Source organism: Anopheles marshallii, chromosome 3, assembly GCF_943734725.1.
Source record: "Anopheles marshallii chromosome 3, idAnoMarsDA_429_01, whole genome shotgun sequence".
Taxonomy (NCBI): domain Eukaryota; kingdom Metazoa; phylum Arthropoda; class Insecta; order Diptera; family Culicidae; genus Anopheles; species Anopheles marshallii.
In genome coordinates, this window is record NC_071327.1 from 31,297,952 (window position 1) to 31,320,295 (window position 22,344).

Consider the following 22,344-nt stretch of genomic DNA (forward strand, 5'->3'; position numbering starts at 1 on the left):
CGTGAAATCGGCTGTTGAGCAACGAGTGACGTTTGCTCGGTCGGCTTGTTGTGATAGCTTCAATGCGGGAAAAATAGTTGTTTTTCAACAAGCTTTACAATAATTTCATTTCCTCCGCGTTAATAACCCAAATTCTACCCTTTTGTTAAGATAAAAATGGCCCCAGTGAAAGAAACCATCTCACAAACCGGTAAGTGTTGCTACTTTCATTCATTACTTACCGGAAATTTTACCTAGTAACCTCACAAATGTGTGTTGTTTACACTCTTGCAGGGCGACAGGCAGCACCAGCGGCCAAGAAGCCTAAGCTGGAGGACCTTCCAGATGAGGATGGTGAAAACAGTGGTCAGTTGGCTGTAAAACGGAAGCAAACTGTTACGGATCGATCCAAACAGTGTCCCTATCTGGACACAATCAATCGACATCTGCTTGATTTTGATTTCGAGAAGCTTTGTTCCGTTTCGCTGACCCGCATCAACGTTTACGCATGTCTGGTGTGCGGAAAATACTTCCAGGGTCGCGGAACTAACACTCACGCGTACACCCATTCTGTAGCGGAATCGCACCACGTGTTTCTGAACTTATCCACTCTGAAATTTTATTGTTTGCCGGATAACTACGAGATTATTGATTCGTCGTTGGACGACATTAAGTATGTGCTGGATCCGGTGTTTACTTTGCGGGACATTCGCAGCCTGGATCGGGAAGATGTGAAGCAATCACGTACGGTCGACGGTACCTTCTATCACCCGGGTGTGGTAGGTTTGAACAACATCAAAGCCAACGATTACTGCAACGTAATCCTGCAGGCATTGTCACACGTGAAACCGATCCGTGACTTCTTTCTAATGGAGAAAAACTATGCCAACATTAAACGGCCTCCTGGCGATACGGCCTTTACCTTGGTGCAGCGTTTCGGTGAGCTGTTGCGTAAGTTGTGGAATCCACGCAACTTTAAGGCACACGTTTCACCACACGAGATGCTGCAAGCGGTTGTGCTGTGGAGTAACAAGCAGTTCCAGATCACGAAGCAGGGTGATCCGATCGAGTTTCTTTCATGGTTTTTGCACAGTTTGCATAAGCAGCTGCGGGGGAATAAGCAACCGGACTCGTCCGTGATTAATCGTAGCTTTTTGGGAGAGATGAAAATTTACACACGGAAACTACCACCAACCGAATTGGATGATGTTCAGAAGCAGCTTCTATTGGCTACGGATGAATATCAGGAAAAGGAAGAAACGTCGACATTTTTATATCTGACGTGTGATCTTCCCGCGACACCACTGTTCATCGACGAACTGCGGGAAAACATTATCCCACAGGTGAATCTGTACCAACTGCTGGCCAAGTTTAACTCCATCTCGGAGAAGGAGTACAAAACGTACAAGGATAACTTTTTGAAGCGATTCGAAATCACTCGCCTGCCCAAGTATGTCATCCTTTACATTAAACGGTTCACTAAGAACACGTTCTTCTTGGAGAAAAATCCAACCATCGTCAACTTTCCGGTCAAGTATGTATTCAGATGCATCCATTTAACACCGTTGTTGTCCTAATCATTTATTTTTGTGTTTTTTTTTTAGAAACGTGGATTTTGGTGATATCTTGACAGAGGAAAACAAGAAAACTCATCGATACACCAAATACAATCTGGTGGCAAACATCGTGCACGACGGTGAACCCAATTCCGGCACTTACCGGTGTCACATCTTGCAGAAAAGCACTAACCAGTGGTACGAAATGCAGGATCTACATGTAACCAACATTCTGCCACAGATGATCACGCTAACCGAGGCGTACATCCAGATCTACGAACTCCAGGAAAGCGATGAAACGTAAACAAGTGGTTTGGTTTAAAGCTACTGTTTTTCGTAGCAACTCTTTACGCATTCGCTTGTGTTTCAATAGATAATTTTACATTTGGAAGTAAACATTAAATGTTTATTCGCATTTCTATGCCTAACTGAAAATATTGGACCGAAAGAAACAATCGACGCCACTTTTCGGGATGCTAAACGCAAAAAAGAGCTCTCTATTCAATGAGAAGCGACCGTAAAGTATGTCACGTCGCAACATTACATATAAAGTAAAGTTTATTTGTTTCAGTTGCGGGATTCTTCCGTATCTCACTACCGCTGTGTAATCAAATTTGTTTCTCCCGAGTGGAGAAAATATTGTCGTTTAGTGGTATATACGTGTGTGTATGAGGAGGGCTCTATGTTACGAATCATATATATATGTCAATCTATAAACTATGCAGCAAATACTCCTCGCAATACTTGTTATACATTGTGTATATAAATAACCTAACACATCGGCTCTCCAAAAACAGTCAACTCATTGACCGTTGAATGCCAATCTGGGACGTAAACCTGATGAAATCTTAATTGCTAAATATTGCCTTGTTTGTTCCACAATAAATCTTTCGTTTCGCCTTCGCTTTGCGCACATTTCACGAACAAACGATCGTTTTCTAAACAACTACTACACTGCCTCAGGTACGGATACATGTTTGTTGCTACAAGTTTTTGTCTATTGGATGGTAATGGTGCTAACATTATTACTCATACTCCAGGACTGCAGAAAAAAAAACACGGTGGTTCAAAACAGTTGCTCTAGATAAGCAACAATCTACCCACACACATTGATGATAGATTGAAATGCACTGAATAGATACAATTATAATTGCATCGCTACATTCGATGTCGTGCAACGCTACCCCTATCGTATAATAATTCTTTTTTTAGGGGAAGATAATAAAAAAGATAGCTAATAATACTACTCATTCTAGAACGAAATTGTTATCCTATGCGTAAATTGAAATCAGTTAACAGGGTATCAAAACGGGAAGGCCACGGTCAGGGTTTTGCTCATGTTGTGCATCTTTCAGAGGATCAACGAGCGATAAAACGTAAACATAGGTGGATTAAAACATAGACTAAAGGCCGATGGGTGCTAGGATAGTGAACGTATCCTGATGCTGCTTAAGCTGCCTTCGCGTTAGAGCGTCAACACATTTTGAATGCACTGCCGGTGGGGAAGAAAGACAAAACGCCAATCAATCAGTCTCTTCAGTAAATATGCTTCCCCCTGCTTGATGTCTTCTACTCGTCACTATCCATTGCCGTTGGGATACCGTTGTTGCTGTTGTTGCTGTTGCCCCCGACTGGTTCGTATTTTTGTACAAGGTTCGAAAACGATATTGCCCCATCGTTCGTTTGCATCACGTACGTCAGCACGCTATCGATCTGTACCTGACCGATAAGATTGTTAAAGAACAGATCCTCTAGATCGCACTTCGAGTTGAGTGCGCGCAGTGTCGGTAGCTTTAACAGTAGCTTCATCAACCGCTGTTCACCCTGTATCTGATCACGCGTATGATCACCATCACTGGTGCCGCGGTGCTGATGTTGTCGATGATGGTGACGGTTCTGGCTACGCTCGTAATAATCGACATCATCTTCCTCATTTTCATCCTCCTCGGTAGCGCGAAGGTTTTCCTCACTTTCACTACTCGCAAGCCGTGCGTGGCGATCGCGATAATATTCCCGACATTCGACCAGTATGTGCTCCTGCAACTTTACCAGATGTTGATTCTTTTCCTTATCTTGCAGTGCGTTATCTACGGTGGAAAGCATAAAATAGATTTGTATAATGAACGGAAAGGGATGTAAAGCATTATAGCACACTAACCGGGATTGAAAATCGATAGTAATCGCAAATAAGCGTATTCCTGATCGGTCAGATTCATCTTCTGCAGATCGTTCACGAACTCCTGTATCAGCAGAATGTATTTCATCAGGTAGTTAATCACGTCGACGCTATACTTCTTATTCAGGATGACCGTTCTCATATACTGGATCAATGCCAGCATGATCGTGTTGAACGAAAGCTGACCACTGCTCTGTGCCAATCCGATCATAAACAGTTCCGGCCACACCTGGCGCACCAGCTCACCCTGAAATCCGTCACTGAAAAAAAGCGTAACACAAGAAATATTTATTATTCCTTCATCTTTTGCCAGACAACATTCGATTCGACACCAACCTGAGCATCTGGAAGACGTGATTCTTCTTCATCCAGTTAACCGTTGCGAACAGCAGCCTCGAACCGGTCTCACACACGTAGTGCACACTCAAATAGTTAGGCAGCACGTTTGGCACCTGAATGTCGAACGCTACGCAGCTCTCGGTCAGTATGGGTTCTCCTCGTCCAATGCCACCGTAATCGAACTCAATGCACACCTCGTCGCTGCTGTTGTTCAGTTCAGACTTAATACCGAAATTGTTGTTGAGGCTGCTGTTCAGCTCTTGTTCCATGTTTTGGAGGAACTCCAGCGAGCTGCATAGTAATGATTTATCCAGCGAGCCCGTCTCACTGGTATCCATCGCAAGGGATGGAAACTGAGCTCCACCAGTCGACACATTCGAATTGCTTCCACGCAATCCAATACCACTACCACCAACGCCTCCACCGCCTCCACCATCACCACTCCTGTCGACGGTGGTATCGGCGCCAAGCAGAGAAGCAGCAGCGGCTGCAGCTGCTGCCGCACTGGGAGTCGTAGCACCCAGCGTAGCACTCGACATTGCTACCGCTGCTACGGCTGCCGTCGTGTTCAATCCAATCAGAGCTGCAATCGAATCGGCCGCACTGGTGGACACATTCCCCAGCTCCGGCCCCGCCTGCCGACCGTCCGGCACTTCCATCTTAAGCGATTGCAAACTTCCGAACGGACTTCCGGACATTCCACCCGCACCGGTTCCAACACCGGTAGCACCGGCAGAAGCAAACTGATGTCCAACCGAGCTAGATGCAGCCGGTCGTTCCGTCGACACCCCATCGCGACCGATCGATTTGTCACCGAACGTACGCTTGCTAAGGTTCGCGGTAAAGTCCGCCAAACTAAACCCGGGCAGATAGTTCAGAAACGAGGCGGCAGCTGCTGCCGACGATACGGAAGAGGACGCTGCAGACGCCCCTTTCGATTCACTCTTGACGCTTCCACTGTGATGGTACTCTTTGTTCCGATGCGGATTGTACTTGCTGTTCGGGTTCGGTCCCATCTGGCCATCCTTCTTGTCGATGATCGGTTTACGCTCGTGCTGGACGGCTGGAAGCAAAAAACCAGCAGTTTTTTTGGAAATTAAAAACACACCACTACGTAGCCAATCCTTCGCGGTAAAAGATACGTACAATCGCTGCGCATACCGCAGGCAAGACACTTTTGCAGCCGACAATACTGGCAGCGGTTCCGGTGGTGCTTCGTAACCTCGCAGTTCATTGACCCGCGGCACTGGTAGCCGAGCTGCTTCCGGATCGATCGCTTGAAGAAGCCCTTGCAGCCTTCACAGCTGATCGCACCATAGTGCCGACCGGAGGCCCGGTCGCCACACACCAGACACAGCTCGATGCTGACACTGTTCTGTTGCAGCTGCTGATGATGGGACGATTGGTAGGATTTGTCCTCCAGTAGACTGCTACCGTGGGCAGATGAGCCACTGCCACTGCTGAGCTGCTGCTGCAGATGCATGCCTCCCTCCAGTTTCATAATCTGTCCGGAGAGAAGGATGAGAGAAAGGCGTGAGATGAAATGTTTTAAATGTCACTATTTATTTTCAAAGTAATAAAAGCAACCTGATATTCATAAACTTCATTTGTTTATTCACTTTTCGAACAATACACTCAACAACCCTTTCATGCACTGAACAGTGTGCAAGTAGTCAACGTGTCCCACTGTGCGTTGATCGACTTTCCAACTTTCCTGAGCTAACGTTCACCTGTTGCTCTAGCCACAGGAGAAAAAAAAACTGTCCGTACGGTACACGGTACCTAATGGAAATGATTGCTACTGCCACGATACCCTTCGATACCTTCGCGCCCAAAGGGTACGAAGAGAGAGCGAGAAGAACGAGAGCTAGACAGCATACATAAATTCCAACCCTCCGTCAGTCGGAACTAACCCTTTGCATCGAGTGAACGTTACATCATCAACACGATCATCATCATCGTCATCTTTGCAACCTTCTGTTGATCGTCGATTCTACCATCAACCAGCAGTTCTTCGCCGGCTACTACAGAGGTCAAAGCTCTGGACGTTTCTGGCGTGCTCCGGCCGCAGCACGGGTCCCGCTTGATGCTGTCTTTTTCTTGCCTTTCCCACTGCTCTCACTCCACAGGGGGAGCCCTCCATTGGGTTTGGTTCATTTCTGCGCTCTATCTCGCTTTCGGTCGCGATCTAACATTACTTCTGGATGGTTGATTGTGCGCATCTCTCGGTCTCGGTGGCTGGCTGACTGGTTGGCTGGCCCAGAGTTCCCCTTAGCGTAACACACACACACACACCACGACCGCCACAGCTACTGTTTCTCTGCTGTAATTTGTAGGGATGCTTCTGGTTCTGATGGTTCCCGTTTGCCACTCTTCACGAATGCCTTCTATTTCCCAGCACCATAATCTCGGCACGAAGGGTAAGGTTAGGCCATGCACAGACGCGTACAACAACCACACACACAGCCTGCGTTGTGTTGCATTCGCGCACCTGCATTCGCCACGCACCGCGCTTTTACGTTCGTTCTGGCACTTCGGGAGCCTCGGTAATGCCCGAACGCTGATGCTGATGGAAAGATTATTGCACCTGAATCGATACGATACGGTCAATTGCTTTGAACCTTTTTTTTTTTTGTAATACAACTTTGCAGAAATGTGTGCATAAAAGCGGGACGCGTCCATTAACGCGTGGAAGATATTGAGGGACATTAGCAGTGCAATCAAAATTAATTGCAAGAGGGATAGGAATCAGATAGAAGCTTTCACTCACTGTTTAAAGTGTTCAGTGTCTTAAGGAATACCGAAACAAAATTTTACAATTTTATAACTTCATGCAAATTAAATATATTTTACTATTAACTAATGTGATTGAAATCGAATAAAACACGGGAAAAAGTTAATGAATTTATCGACAACCTGTATACCATTGTAGGCGGAATTCTGTCTAATGTAAAGTAAGTCAATTTTTTGAAGATTTTACATAGAATTACGCGGTGTAAATCTGAACCTGTCCAATAGCGGAGATCGTAACGCATGATTTCTGGATAAAATTCCTACTTCGGATGGCCATGGAATGGTGATTGCGACCACCGGTATTTTGGGGACAGACAGGGGCTTCGAGTACTAGTGGTAAGACTGTAGCCAAACCTGGATAATTTTCAAATTAAACGGGATTGTGCTGTGGTAGACGTGAAATCTATTAGCATCTTTGAAATTGATGAAAATGAAATTGATTCTGTATAAACCTTTATCCCAGCGGACACATCTCAACACCAAAAGCTATCCAGAAAATCGGTTTCAACTAACACAAAACCACGAGAAATGTATTAAATTATTCACCTCCACACAATCTACCTTAATTTTAAAAAAATAGAAAGAACATCTTTGGCGCTTGAACTCAAGCCAGCTATTGGACATCTTGAATTGGACAAATGACGCTATCAAAAATTATACAATTACTGTCATTTATACCGTTAAGCATACGAATGTTCACTAGATATGTTTAAATTATACTAAGTTTTAAAATTGAACTCACATTACAGCCTTCTGCCGATCGCGTACATCACCACACGAAGATCGCACAATCTGATTTTCCCATCAACCAGATCGCAACCACCGCACAACGTTCGCGCTCATAGTGCACCATATTTACACACATTATCCGCCCTCTGCTATGATGCACACCTCTATTGCGGCATCGCCCTCAAAAGCCGCCTTCCACACCCGGTCACCATCAGTGGAGCGGCAGGCATACATCCAATCTCAGCGTGGCAGTGGCGAGCTGGTGGTGGTGATGGTGGATCGCGGACATCGACCGCTGGTCACTCTCTCACACACACACACACACCCTTCCCGGGAGAAAGATGGGAAGCCCGTTTTGATAGATTTCATTGAACTTTACACGCGCGCGCGAAGCGCACTCGAGAGACGAACGATGCTGATCGCGTCGCTTTCTTCCATCCTGGTTGCCTTCTTTTCCTTCCCAGCCTTTCCCTACCGGGTAGCGCCCTTTTCTCGCGGCTCCGTGTTCATTATGGTCACCGTTACGCCTCGTCATAGTTCTTCCCATCCTCCGCATTCCTCCCGGGCTCCCTTTCCAATTGCTGCTTTCATCTGCAGCACAGAGCAAGGTGCTCTCAACGGTGACGCAGTAGCACCGATCACCACCGATCCATCGCAAAAGGGCTATACCCACGGATGGGTTGGAAGTGCGCCCGACGGCAAGGTTGGAGGTGGGAGAAGAAAAAGTTGCCTACGAAGTCACTTTTTCCTCGACACGATCTAGTTTTAATTTCTTCGCTGCGTATGAAGAGTGTGAGACAAGCACACAGCCCAGCGCGAGCTATACCCGTTACAAATTACACGCTTGGAAGTTAATCATGTTGGGTTGGTTTGGAGTATCGTAATACCATAAACTTTATCTTTTGGCCGTGATAAGGATGAGTATCTGTAAGGACTATTGAAATACTTAAAACTGGTTTTGGGAAAATAGAAGTAATACATTCTTCAATTTAAAAACAAAGAGAGGAAAACTTTTCTTTAGATGTTAAAATCTCCTCGTAAATCCCCAAGGATTTCAAGGTGATAAAACCACAACGAACACCGCTACAGATTCTTCGTCACTAATTCCCCCTGTCAAAATTAAAATGAGCAAACCAACAGATTTCATGGGTTGAAAACGCCTGAAAATATGCAATTATCAGATAATAGTTGACCTTTTTATTAGTATGTTTGATAACATTTCGGCAGGCGTTTGTTCGGATCATCCGGGAGACTTCAAGGTTTTGTGATTTAAAAATAATTCTGCACTTACTTCCTCCGAAATGGAACTTTAAACTGGATTTGTATCGTATTCTCTTGCTCCCTTCTTGCAAGCACTAGCGGTAAACGAACTATTATTCTGTTTTATATTTATCTTTTAACTCTCTTTTATCTGCACGATACATTATATAGCGGTAGAAACGTTGTGTTGAATATAAATAGTTTTCAATAACAATAATTTTCTATTTTTAGTACATTGGTAAGTTGATCCCTGCATCTCGATTTTGATAATTCTTTTTGGTGAGAGATTAAAAACCTGTCCCCAAAAACAACCCCAATTCCGGTAGTTCGTTGTTTGCTGTCTGCTGAGATGCGAGTTCCACACACACACACATACACAGAGACAATCGCTACAATCCAGAAGCGGGTTTGGGTGACATTCACCTCGCGGAGGCCAACATTCACCACCCAGTTTTCTTTAATTTTATTTCGCGTGTTTTGTTACGCCAGGTGTGTAAAACCTGCCCCTAGAGAGAGAGAGAGGAACAAAACAAGAACCCGTTCGTTCACTCGAAACAAGGAAGCGAGAGGATCGTGTGCGTTGAACATAAAAAAAAACAACACAACAAACCCCCAAACCAGCGCTTCAAGACGAGACACTTTCAGATCGGCATAATCTGTGTGCCAATTGGAAAAGGTCGACTGTCGCATATTACTTCGGGGGTGATGTGTGTGACTATGACCACTTCATCCCTCCCATATCCTCTCCCTCGACCGCTGTGAGGTCTTGCGAGGAGTAGTAACAATATGGCGTTGTATTAAACCGCACGCTTTGTGCGGCAGTGGGCAGAAGACTACGACGGCCGTAGCATATTAAATCCCGTAGGTAGGGGACTATATTTACATTGACCGATGGTTGGCAGGGTGTCTTTTTTCTACCTTTTCTGACACATACTGTAACGCACACAAACGCGCCAGGCGACATTTGATATCGTGAACACACGGAGACGGAACGTATTAAAAAAAAAACAAGGTGAAACGATTTGATTTCCCTTTGGGTCTCTCTGCCCCGGTTAGATCGAGCTGATGCTGATCGCGCGCGCCGATCGTTAACAATGGCGATGGCGCGGTAAAGGAAACGGAGCGATGAACGAACCGCGGCAAGAGCGAGACCGATCTCAATCGATCATCTCCATCAAAACGGTACACCAGCGTAGAACCGACGACGACAGTACAAAGGGCTTCTTTTCCCAACGAGCCCGGTTCTTGCGGCGCTCAGCAGAATGAAGTTGTCAAGCAGAATTGCATTGCATTCTAGAATGAAAAATGATTTATAAATTCCCACTAACCAATTACGCAAACATGCGCTCCCCACAAACCGTTCGTGGCCGTCGTGGTACGTCGATCGCACGATGGCCTGTTGCATTTACGCCGCTGACATTCTCTTCCCATCTTGCAAGGGATAGGCCAAATGTCACGATCTTGTTCTCGGCTTCACACACCCAACCACAGGAAGCCCAAGCATCGTTTCACTACAAAGCGAAAGGTGAACGACGGTGAATGGTCGAAAAAATGGGATCACTTTAAGGATTCGCTGCTGTATGCTTTTTATTGTCCCTTAGCTTCCCCCACTGTCTCTCCTCCGGTGACATTTACCTTCATTCGTTAGGGGTGGGGTTGGCGGGTTCCTTTCACCCTTGGCCGGTTGTTGCTGTTTTCTTCCTGTTCTGCTGTTGATTGAAACGGGAAACGTTGCCACGGGGGCCCAAGCTTGTCGACGAGACAATTTCTAACGGTAAAATGGAGCGCCTGCTGCGATGCCTGTTCTGCGTACGTCTTCAAAGTGGGAGGCCCCCCAGTGCAACAATCTGTTCAATCGCACGGTTCACGGTCACACGGAGCACTTTGAACATCGTTGGTGGTATTTCCGTAAGATCAACAACGTCATCAGAACACGGTACACACATTCACCTGAGATGGAAACACACTACTGCGAAGGGGGTGGAGCGCGGATACACACACACAAAGAATAATACACACTCAACAAACAATCGCACGTGAACTTTAGGCCGTTTCCTTCTGCACGCCCGACGTTGTGTAAGCACCCGATGTATGCTGGGGTGGTCAATTTTTGGACGGAATTCGGTTCTACACAGGACACTGCACACCTTCAGAACGACACACAAACACGCACCCACACTAAATCGGGTAGGAACAATTACACTTCACTAGACCGCAAAGTACTACTGTTCGGTTGGCGTTGTTCGTCTGGCTTGCGGGATGCGTCTTAACAGGTGCGTTGTCGTCGCAACATTTCGAATGGAAACAGGGAAGAGCACTGTTTCGAAGCGAGAACCTGTTTCTCTGCCCCAGCGCACAACTTCCAACCCAGCGATTTCGCGGAACAGCGCGACGGTCCCGTTTTTCCTATGCTGATCGCTTTGTTTTGACAGCAGCCGTAGCCACTTGTGCATATCAAGCTGCAACTACACGTGGCGTCATCATATTGCTGGAAATGTTGCGGTAGAATTTAGGCATAATTTAGATTCGAATTGGAATTGTTTTGATGAAAATAATTGAGTTTATATTTAATTTAATGCAATACACATTGCATCATATCGGATTGATGGCGAGATACATTAAGAAAGGAAATTAAATGAAATTGGAAACATTTTATGGTCTGCATTGTGTACACGGAGCTTAATATTTCGTTCGATTTTGACAGCGTGATGAAAATGACGTTTCCGGCAAATTGCTCAAGGTGTATAGAGAACATCATGTTACCAAATACCTTGGCACCGGAGCATAAATTAACCCTTCATTGTTAAAGAAATCATATCGTTTATTGGCAGCATAAAATTTGATAGCTACAAAATTATAACGAAAAATACAAAGCAAACACGTTTCATATTGATATCTTCTTCTTTATCGGCACAACAATTTCAACAGGTTTAGGCCTGCCATTTTCAGCTTTCTTTGACTTTATTTACCCATAGCCCGATACCCAGTAAGAAAACGTGAACGATTTTATCTTTAAGCGTCGCTTAAATCGATGTTCCTTAGCGGTATAATTTCAGTCATTAAGCAGCGCTGCCCAACAGCATACAACATTTTTAATCGGCGATGCTTAGCGGCAACCGTCAGCCTTAAGGATCGCTTCTTCGGCGCTGCTTAATTGAAAAGTAGAACTGAAAGCATCCATAAATATAATTGAGAGAAAACAGAAAAATAATCTCTCTCACACTAGCAATTCTAAAAATAGAATTGAGAGAAAATTAAAAAAAAATATTTGCTCTCTCTTATTATACTTCCTTCCTTCTCCAGTATTTATCGATGCCGTCTTTTCTCGATTCTTAGCATTTCTGTCTTGTTGGTTATTTTTTCTCTCCTCATCCTTCGCTCTTGTTCCTAATCTTTTAACATTCGCAATTTTAGTTGTATCTTTTCGGTAATCGAACTCAGGTAGCAATTGTCTCTACTGAAATTGGCTAACTTCCTAACCGTTTGAGCTGTTTGTCTGTGTTGGTATCCTCTCGTTAAAATCCCAAGTAAAGCAATGATTGTATTTTCAATCTGTCAACCGCTCAGCAATGTATTTTATGACCATTTATATCCGTGTGCGCGATGGACAAATGTGTTACTAGTTTGTGTGTTTTTTGACACGGCGGTGAACGTGTTGCAACAAGATAGACAATGCAGTTATTAGTGCTACTTGTGTTTGCTTATAAGCATGCCTTTTTTCCTACGGTCAGTCTGTGTTCGCATTACCTGAAGAGCAAACGCGGTTTTAACAATGCCTTTTGCGGTGGTTCAAACTATCTCTGCCAATGGCAAAAAGGAAATTTCGGTGGTTCCAGAAGGATGGTTGTTAGATGCCACAAAATCTAACACAACTCTGTTGTGGCCTAATGTGAAGAACGGTCCATCAATCAACAAAATGTTGAAAGACGGAGACAGCGTAGCGTCTACTTCTTGGAACAAAATGCTTTGTGTCGTAAAGCGCCGGCACATAAGTTCTTCGTTTTTGGCAGACGAGATCGCAGAAGGAATGAGCGGTGAATCTTCATCCCAGGTTGAAAATGTGAAAACGAACAAATTCAAAAAACCATCGGCAAAACAGAAAATGGAAACGTACCAAAATCTGCTTATTGATGAAGGTATGTAAATGTACATCACCATGTAAACAACTCTACAAGTGATTTACCGATTGCCTTTCTGTTATAGAAAATTGTGAGCATTTATCCGCAAGCTGTTCTTCGTCTAGGAATGAGGAAGCGTACGAAACAGAGCTGTCGCCCAGAATTCTAATTGAAAACGAAACCACGTTTATTGAAGACGGTATGTCGTTCACATGTTTATACATTTGTTTACAACTATACTAATACTAAATTTGTTTGTTACAGATATGAACAACACCAGCAACGTTGTACCGCTAACCATGTTAGAATGCGTGAATTGCAAAAGAATAGAAAAGGAGGTGCAGGATATAAAGGCCCAAAATGAACAAAACGCAAAAAAACTCGACACAATACTTGCAAGTATACAAATTTTACTTGATAATATCGGACCGAAACGAAAAGAAGAACAACGACTAAATGCAGAAGAACAAATGAATTTCACTCCACTCGAAGATCGCGTTCAACTAGAATTATTTGATGAAAATTTAAACAACCCAGAATATCAGGATAAAGTATTGTCCTATCTTAAATCGAACATCACGGAAGCGCGAAGTGAGAATAGGATGACCGAAGCAATAGATCTCTTGTTTTCTAAACAATTATTCGCTGAAATAAGTTGGACAGGAATTGGAAAAACTGGACCGAAGATAGCGATGATGCGACATACAAGAATAACAAAACTGTTCGAAATAGTAGGAACGACTGATTTAGTGAGTGTTAATAGAGCATCAGTAGCAGAATTTTTCATGAAGAAATTGAAAAATGCTCCCAAAAGACTGCTTGCGAAGGGACTGCGAAAAAGTACATCGCATTTCATCAAAGCTCCAAAGCTGGAATGAATATTTTCAAACAAAAACTCAATTCAGCTATATGTAATTTTAGTGAATTGATAAAGTTGCATGAATATTAACTAGTTACATGAAATAAAGTTAGTTACCCAAAGTTACACGAAATATTACAATTTGCATTTGTTGTTTTATTTATCTATATGTCATAAAATGATTGAGTACAATAAATTTGGTTTCAGGCGTGCTTATATGTTTATATGTTTTTATTTTTTGAAAAATGAGTGTAACAACGGAACAAATACTATTTCACCTGCCTTTGATGTTGGTACAGCAACAAGTTTACATTTAACATTTTCACTTTTAAATTTGTAATGTTTTACGGATAGATTTGACGTTTGCGTCTTATAAATGTGTAAGACGGAAGATTTGAAAGGATAAGAAAACCAGTCGGTTTTGAATTCCATTTTTCTTCCATAAATTAACGGTAAAGATGGTGTTTCTTCAGCAGTAGAATACTGCACTATGGTATTATCGGTACATAAAAACCAACCATCGCGATTGCCTTCTCTTAACGTGCATGTCCTACTCAAGTGTAGTAACGTCTCATCTTGTTTTTTCTTTATCGATGGTTTGAATAGCTCTTGTTTCGACGACATCATCAGATAATTTTGTAGTTCTGTAATACGATTCATGGCTTGTTCAAGTTGATTTTTTCCACCTCGAATAATTTTTTTTAAAAATTGAAGATGGTTCTCGAAAGGATATGTGGAAATCGAGCTAAGGACACCAAATCTCATCACGTCATCCAAAACATGTAGCAAATTATGCACATTACTGGTAATATACCTTTCGTGGTAGATGTTTTTAAATTCATCAACAAAATTATCAAGCATCTTACCTGCTACGTGCCAATTTTGCTTATATACTTCAGAAGACAACATAGTTATAGCACAAAAATATAATAAAAAGTGCTTATAAACTTGTTTAGCCAAGACGTCTTTCAAAACCACTATACTAGCATAGAACAAAAATGAATTCAATTCACTACCTTTCCAATGCCGTAGATATTCCATTTTACGAAGTCCTCTGTGAATTTCAGAAGGAAGCTTAATTGTACTGAGACCGTCTGAAACTTGTTTGCACTGTCGCATAGACCATTTTGTTTTCAAACCTAATGATCCATCTCTCCATCCTAAAAGCAATTTTCGTGTACATCCTAAATCTAGCAAATGTAATGGGTCAGATGTAACTACATCATAGATTGTATCGAAATTTGGAATGTCGATTAATGGCGTTATAACTTTATGGTATTTTCCGTAAACACCCTTACGAAATTCTTTATCAGTTCTCTTGGAAGCAGAAACTCCTTTAAAAATTACCGTGCGAGACTCATAGTTATATTCTCCTTCGCAATTGCATTTCATGCAACCATTCTTAGCATTGTAGTTAACCACTCCTAAAATTAAAACAAAAGAAAAGTTTGTGATAACATGTTTTCAAAACCACTTACTCATTAGTTTATAGTAATCATTGTATATTACCTTTAATGAATGATCTAGCCGGAGAGTCTGCTATGATGGCTCTTAAATTTACGGGAATTTTCCTGAAGTTTATTAAAATCCCATTATGTATAAGATCTGTCATTTCATCAACAAAAGGACGTAGATATGCTTCTAAATCTCCTGGCTTGGATGGGCCGCAAAATATAGACACTATCATCGGCGGAACCGTAGGCATTTCGTGAATATTAATCATAATAGGCCAAAACTGAGTTTTACTACTTTTGTGTAATGGTAATCCATCAATAGATATGTTGAGCGAAAATCTTTGGACTGGTGGAGTATCCCTAAAATGGTAAAAACATATTATTTAAAAAATCTTATTTTGTTATGGATTTCTCTTTGCATAGTTACCTGAAAAAAATAGTCATATTTTTTGCAATTCCATGGTACCAATATTTTCCTCCGTTAATTGCACTGATAGGTTGGTGCGGTTTTGGTATTTTCAGTAATGTTTTAGCACTTTTTGGCAAATCGCAGTTCGATTTTTCTCTAAAAATTTTCAATATAATTCGTATGGAATTATGCGATTGATTTGTCACAAGTGCCCAGTATCGCAAACAATCCATGACTGACATGTTTGCAAAGTTTTCTTCGCCATAAATTTGGTTGTCATCATCACTCGAATCATATGAATGTTCGTCAATCGAATCATTATCGCTTTCTTCATCACTACTACTGGATACAAATTCGTCTGCAAAGGTTGTTTCTGTTACTCTAGTCGTTGTGTCTGAAATACAATTCATATCTTAAGGAGAACTATAGTTTCAGACATGGAAAAAGTTTAGCTTACGGGTTGATGGTGTAGGTTCCTGATTATCATTAGACGATGTGAACATTGAAGCTATTTTAGCTCGCTTTCGGTACAAAAGTCCAGATTTTCTAATCCTCTTGGAATACATTTTAAAGTTCCGTACGTAATTTTCGGTGTTTACACTCTTTTTATGACCAAACAAATGATAATTATTGAGACACTAACACGGCAATGCAAAATGCAAAATCGGAACTATTGTGTTTCATTCCCTACCTCTTTCTCCTCTCGCTATTTCTCTCTCATTTCTTTTTCCAACTCTATATCGTCAATCGCCTGACGGAGAATGCTCTGCAGTAGCGCGCTAGCAACTGGATGCCGTTAGGTAGAACTCCAAGTATAGCACAAGCTTAAAGGCGCTAACTGGATGCTCTGCAGTAGCGCGCTAGCAACTGGATGCCGTAAGGTAGAACTCCAAGTATAGCACAAGCTTAAAGGCGCTAACGGGATGCTCTGCAGGAGCGCGCTAGTAACTGGATGCTATTAGGTAGAACTCAAAGTATAACACAAGTTTAAAGATGCTAACGGAATGCTCTGCAGAAGCGCGCTAGCAACTGGATGCCGTTTGCTAGAACTCAAAGTATAACACAAGCTCTCAGTTGCTAAAGGTAGAATCGGAGGAGAAGTTTAAGAGTGGATAAGCTTGTATTCTGCTCGGAGGAGGTATTTTAGAGACAATAAGCCACTGTTTCGCCACTAAAGCTGATTTTTTCTTACTGGGTAGTCAGTTCCGCGTAGGGATGTTGCTATAACCGATGATGTAACAGATTCCATGGCTAATTTTCTTCTTTTCAAGCTTGTCTAGCGGTAGGTATTCTAACAGGATTGCAGCTTGAATATCGAGAAAGAATCTATGTCGAAATTGTTTACATTAACCATACCCAACAGGACTCTTTTGAATCCTTTCGTGGGCCTCATTACCGTATGGGTATATACATTACCAGACGTTAGACATGTGGTACATCTCATTCAGCTCTTCTGTGTGGATGCTATCGAAACGTTGCTTTCGAAGGGTGGTGTCTCGCATCGAGTCGCTAATCGGTTAAATAAACATGTCGCAATTGGAATTATGACCATGTAGCAGACATTGCATCGCAGAACAAATGTCTACGCGATCCAGTAAATAGTTTGCATGAAAGATGCACCACATATGAGCTAGCACTGGCAGCTCACGAGCCATTGTTCGTTTTCAAGTTTTTCATGGTCTTTAAGTACGTTGCTGACAAAGGACACATGTAGCTGCTTTTGTGAATTAATAGGCAAAGGACTTGTACTTGTGTATTTTTACTGTACAAAAATAATAAGACCCACACGCGAGTGGAACACATATGAACGTTCTTGAAATGTTGCCCACACCTGTTTTCTACATTACCCTACGAAAACAATCATTTGTCTACACAATTCTTCAAAGTAACATTTTCTTGGAGATTTTCCTTTCCTTTCCGTTGAAAGAGTCTTTTGTTCCGGACATGCAGGTCCGCAATCCATACAGAAGGGAAACATTACAGCACATATGAAATGTACGATATGGCACGTTTCAGCGTTCCACTTCCGGTGTATTTTCAATCCTTTAGTGCACGCTGCATCCTCTTGAGACGAAGCTAATTAAAGTACAATTGCGGTTAAATATGGAGCGATGTTTGGTGAGATGGAACGAATGAACCAAGCCTCAACTTCGATAACTGGAAGATTCTTGTTGTATTAAAATGAGGACAACAATTCTAATAGCTCTTTATTTTTTAAAATTATAAAATTAATTGTTTAACACCGTTAAGAACGAGGAGAACGCCAATATTGTACACGGGCTCTTGTTTCCCTTTACCACATTATTCTCTCACCGCAAAAGCAAAGGCGTCGAACCCGTAATAAAAAAACCAGCAACAAACAGCCACTACGAAAGAAAACTTCGTAATCTCCTGTTTAATTTGAGTTCGATGCACTAAACCAAGCCAAATTTTAAATTACTCATCTTTTTCATAGAAATGTGCACTTCTGTATCTAGTTTTAGCATGGTATAGGTGTACAGTGCGTGACAAAACTATAAAAACCATTTGCTATAAACAAGAGATGAGGCTTTAGATATATATTATATTAATAATGTTAATTTGATAGCAACAACATTATAATTTGATTTAATTTGTTCACGATCAGCATTTCCAACAGCTCACCGAAAGATACCCTACACCACACAACACGGAACAAAAATTGAGTTTCAACTTCTCGTGGCGTTCAAGTTTGTTACCCACTGTAGCCATAAGAGTTTGGTTATAGCAACCATTGCCAACGGCGTTGAGCACGGTGTACGGTCGGGCTGAACGGGCGCAGAAATAAACTGTACGAACATTTCGTTTTCAACTCTCGTTCGGATAGACCGCGTTTCGCTGTGTCGCTGCGCCGTGGTAAACCCGCATCGCCTTACCGGCACGTCTGGCGGTTGTGCGTCTAACAAAAACATTTTCCCACAAGGAATAACGAAAAAGGTACAAAAAAACCGATCGTTTGGTGTTCGCGCTGCTGTGATGAAGTGTGTGCATGCTGTGAAGGAAGTCGAATCGAAATCAGTCAACGCGGGTTTAGTTTTGATTTTAATCATTTAATTACGAGCTATCGTCACCATAGTAACACGCTGCGGTGTTATGCAGTGATATAGGTGTTTGCGTACCGTAACGCACGTGAGTTTATTCCACCTTGTTTGTGTGTTTCGTCCTGTTGTTTGGTTTAGTGGCAAATAATCCTCGCAAAAAAAAACAACAAAACAAAAGCAAAGCAAAAAAGAAATAAGGTACAAAACGTTTAGTGTGTAGCCATCGTGTCGGATGGTGCGTGTTTTGTGTCTGCATTCGGTTTGCTCGCCGTCGGGTTTGCTTTTACGTCGATCGCAATTGTCGCTCATTATCGGGTTTTGATGCGAAAAAATTTCACTGCCAGTGCCATTTCCACCTCGCACCCTCGCACAAGGATCGAATCAGATCGGTGCCGCACAATTTTCCCACCTGGCCCGCCCACCGCCGGGTTGGAGGGGGGGCCAAAAACGATTGGCTAATGTTTGAAAATGGGTTTCCTACGGTAAATTGCTGGATTTCTCCTTAACCCAAACCACCGTATGTGAAGTGATGGAAGAGAAGCGCAAAATAGTGGAAAAAACAACAACCATCTACATCAAACAAAACAAAACCAAATCGAAGTGAACAGAAGAAAAGTGAAAGAAAAATGCGGCTTGGAAAATGTGTTCACGTGCGGGTGGACGTCATCTTCATATGCTGCTCATCGATCGTGCCTTTCACGTTTGCACACACCACAACCGCACCGTTTGTCGTCAAGTACGATCGAGCGATCATCGATTTCGGTCGATAATAATGGATCTATTTTCCATTGCGGGGTGGGCACCCCCCGGATAAAGTGGCTGCAATATTAATGAAAAATAGTGCAAAAGAAGGTTTTTTGTTTGTTTGCTTGAGTTCAAATCAATACCGCCAAAAAAAAACAACAACCAAAAATAATAACTTTGGTGAACAAATCACCCGCATAATGAAGGGTTACAGTGTTAGGCGCGTGTTTTGAGTGTTTTGTAATTTTCTTTTAGGTTTTTTTTTCTCCTTCTCTCGGTGCTTTCGGTGTTTGTAATTATAATATTTTAAATCCATCCCTCTCCCATTTCTACAGCAATGCGCAATCATCTTCAACTTGATCCTTGAAAGTTAAACGATCGAATACGCGTTCGGGAAATTTTCCCATTTCCATTTGTGCAACAGAGTGAATATTCGAGGTCTCCAAAAAAAGAAAAGAAGAATAATTACCAAAACCAAGCTGACCTCGGAAGTGAGTGTGAATAGGAGAATAAAAAATTGTTGTGGTCCGTGAAAATCGCCGTATGAAAAAGATTTCCATATTCCATCAGTGTAAAAGTGAAACGTTTTTTCCGGTGTCATTGCACAGGAGGTGAAAACAAAGAAAATTATCCCTCGAGAATTCAAGTGATTAATAGCGGCTTCAGGTGCATTCTCTCTGGACGGCACTTATAATTTTGGATGGACGTGTAAAAGGTAAGCTTACACTTCGCACATTAAACGCTACTTAACGGTCCGCCTGTTTGGAGGTGTTGGTGGTTGATCGATCGGAAATGCTGTAATGATGTGAAATAACTTAATGGTTGAAAATTAGAACATTCTTACCACCAGAAAGTGGCAAGAACCGGCAAGGCTAGGAATGCAATTTAAGGAGCCTTTTGTTACACATTCGCTTTGCCAGTTTGGCGTCCGCTTTCGTACATTAAGCCTGTGTGCAGGTAAAATGTGATCTGCTTTTGCCACTCGAAAAACCCACTGCACGCCAAGAGCGGTCGTCACCGGTGCGTCGGACGACTTCCCTAAGCCCTAGTTGTGTTTTGTTTTTGGACCCTTTTGGTCGTTATTTATGGGATGGGATTATTTTAATCTATCATCAGATCTAACGCTGTACCTCCTCCTACACTCACGGGGCATTGAACAGTGGGCCATGAGAGAATTTTTTCGAGATGTTGCATCTTTTCAATCGACTTTTGCTCCTGGAGGTACCTGGGTGACCTTTTCTTTTCGTTAAATGTATAGCGGGTAGAATAATGCTTTTGTAGAGTGAGAGAATTTCTGTGGTTTTCCCCGATTTCCAAACCATTGAACCATGTGTTTGCAAGATGTCAAACGATTCTTGTTGCTGAGGGGTTTGCTGCCGGTACCTAAGTCATTATAAAGATTTTAAAAGGCGAAAATGTTTCATCATCACCAATTTATAGTTTATATATATGACATTAACATTTGTGCAAAATTGTTTAAAATTTATTTTATTTGAATAAAACGCTGCAATAAATTACAAACAGCTCATTTAATCACAGTAGATTACCTGTCGCTGGTCCCACCAAAAAGTATTAACATGTTAAATTGAATTACAAAAATAAAATGTTACATCGCTCTGAATTTCGATAAAATATGTCAAATATAGTGTTTGTCAATACATTCATAATGCCATGTCTCGATATCAACCAGGTGGGAACTATTAAATAATAGGCAATTAAGCACAACAACTGTTTCAATCACGAATTGAAACCAGCTCGTAATAAATGTGTTTATCAAACTTTATTGATCACGCACGTCCATATGCTGCTGGAAATCCTGCCACGTGTGAGGTTTCCATTGGAAAAAAAGGGTTTGGAAATGTAATTGCTAGACTGGCTTTCGTACCAATTCTGTTCTCGTTTTTATCAGTTTCAATCACATTTACAACAAAACCAGCATACGAAGCACACTCTCTAAACATTATGAGGTGGAATAATGTTGTATGGGTGCCTGGGGTTTCTGCCGTGTACCATGTGTTCGTTATTTAAAAACTGCACACTGCAAACGATAGATTAAACGTAACAACAATAAACGCACACGCACGTAACACGTATGTGAGACGAAATTTTGAAAGAGCGCGTCGCTTTTGGACAACCCCAGCGACCCGTTCCATGGTAACACCCTTCGGTGGCAGCTCGTACTCAATCGCGTCCCCTTGGTGGAAACCGCGGAAAAACCGGATCCACGTGTACCACACACCTGTGTGCGGGGACGCACAAAACGCCCTGGCGTTAACATACGTGTGTGTACCATCCCGGAGGTACAATTACTCAACATTGGGCTGAGGTTAAAAATAGGGTTTCACTGTTCCGCGCAAAACTGTGCGATGTTGGGCAAAGAATTAAAAAACGAAACGCAACCCCCCGTTAAGGATTGATCGATTTCAATGCAAAACCTCGGTCGTGGTGTGCGTTTACATACTCACTAGCACGTGGCGCTTGTAGCGTAGAGTACAAAATGAAAACACACACAGGGAGAAAAGGAATCGCAAGGAAACTGCAATTAGAGGAAGTATTTATTAAAGCAATGGAACTGGATTTTTTTATTTTTTGAAAAAGATTTTCCACCATGAGAGATTGAAAGGAAATCGAGCAGGAGAGAAGTATTATTAGCGTGCACATGTAATTTTTCATTCAAAACCAAAACGGAAACAAGAAGTGCTCGGGCAAGGACCCTTACTTTAGGGCGAACACAGAAACACATGTTTTGGATTGTGTTTGTTTCTTTTTTTTTTTGCCAGCAAGTTTTTCTCTTGCCGAAAGATGATTTACGCTCCTTTTTTTGCCCTCCTCGCAAAGTGTTCTTCCTTGCAGTTCTCGATCGTGGTGG

At 42.3% G+C, this 22,344-nt stretch overlaps 2 protein-coding genes across 2 annotated transcripts; one reads left to right on the plus strand and one right to left on the minus strand.

Moving 5' to 3' along the window:
- The first annotated feature begins 156 nt into the window (after positions 1 to 156).
- LOC128714061 (U4/U6.U5 tri-snRNP-associated protein 2) lies at positions 157 to 1,839 on the plus strand. The gene is made up of 3 exons (XM_053808939.1): positions 157 to 190; positions 274 to 1,513; positions 1,584 to 1,839. The coding sequence occupies exons 1-3, from the start codon at positions 157 to 159 to the stop codon at positions 1,837 to 1,839; spliced, it is 1,530 nt and encodes a 509-aa protein (XP_053664914.1).
- A 1,265-nt stretch (positions 1,840 to 3,104) lies between these two features.
- Positions 3,105 to 7,861, minus strand: LOC128712489 (nuclear hormone receptor HR78). Its single transcript, XM_053807380.1, has 5 exons — positions 7,805 to 7,861; positions 5,197 to 5,554; positions 4,048 to 5,113; positions 3,694 to 3,971; positions 3,105 to 3,622 (listed from the first exon to the last, which is right to left on the minus strand). Exons 1-5 carry the CDS (start codon positions 7,859 to 7,861, stop codon positions 3,105 to 3,107), a joined length of 2,277 nt encoding a protein of 758 aa, XP_053663355.1.
- Positions 7,862 to 22,344: the final 14,483 nt, after the last annotated feature.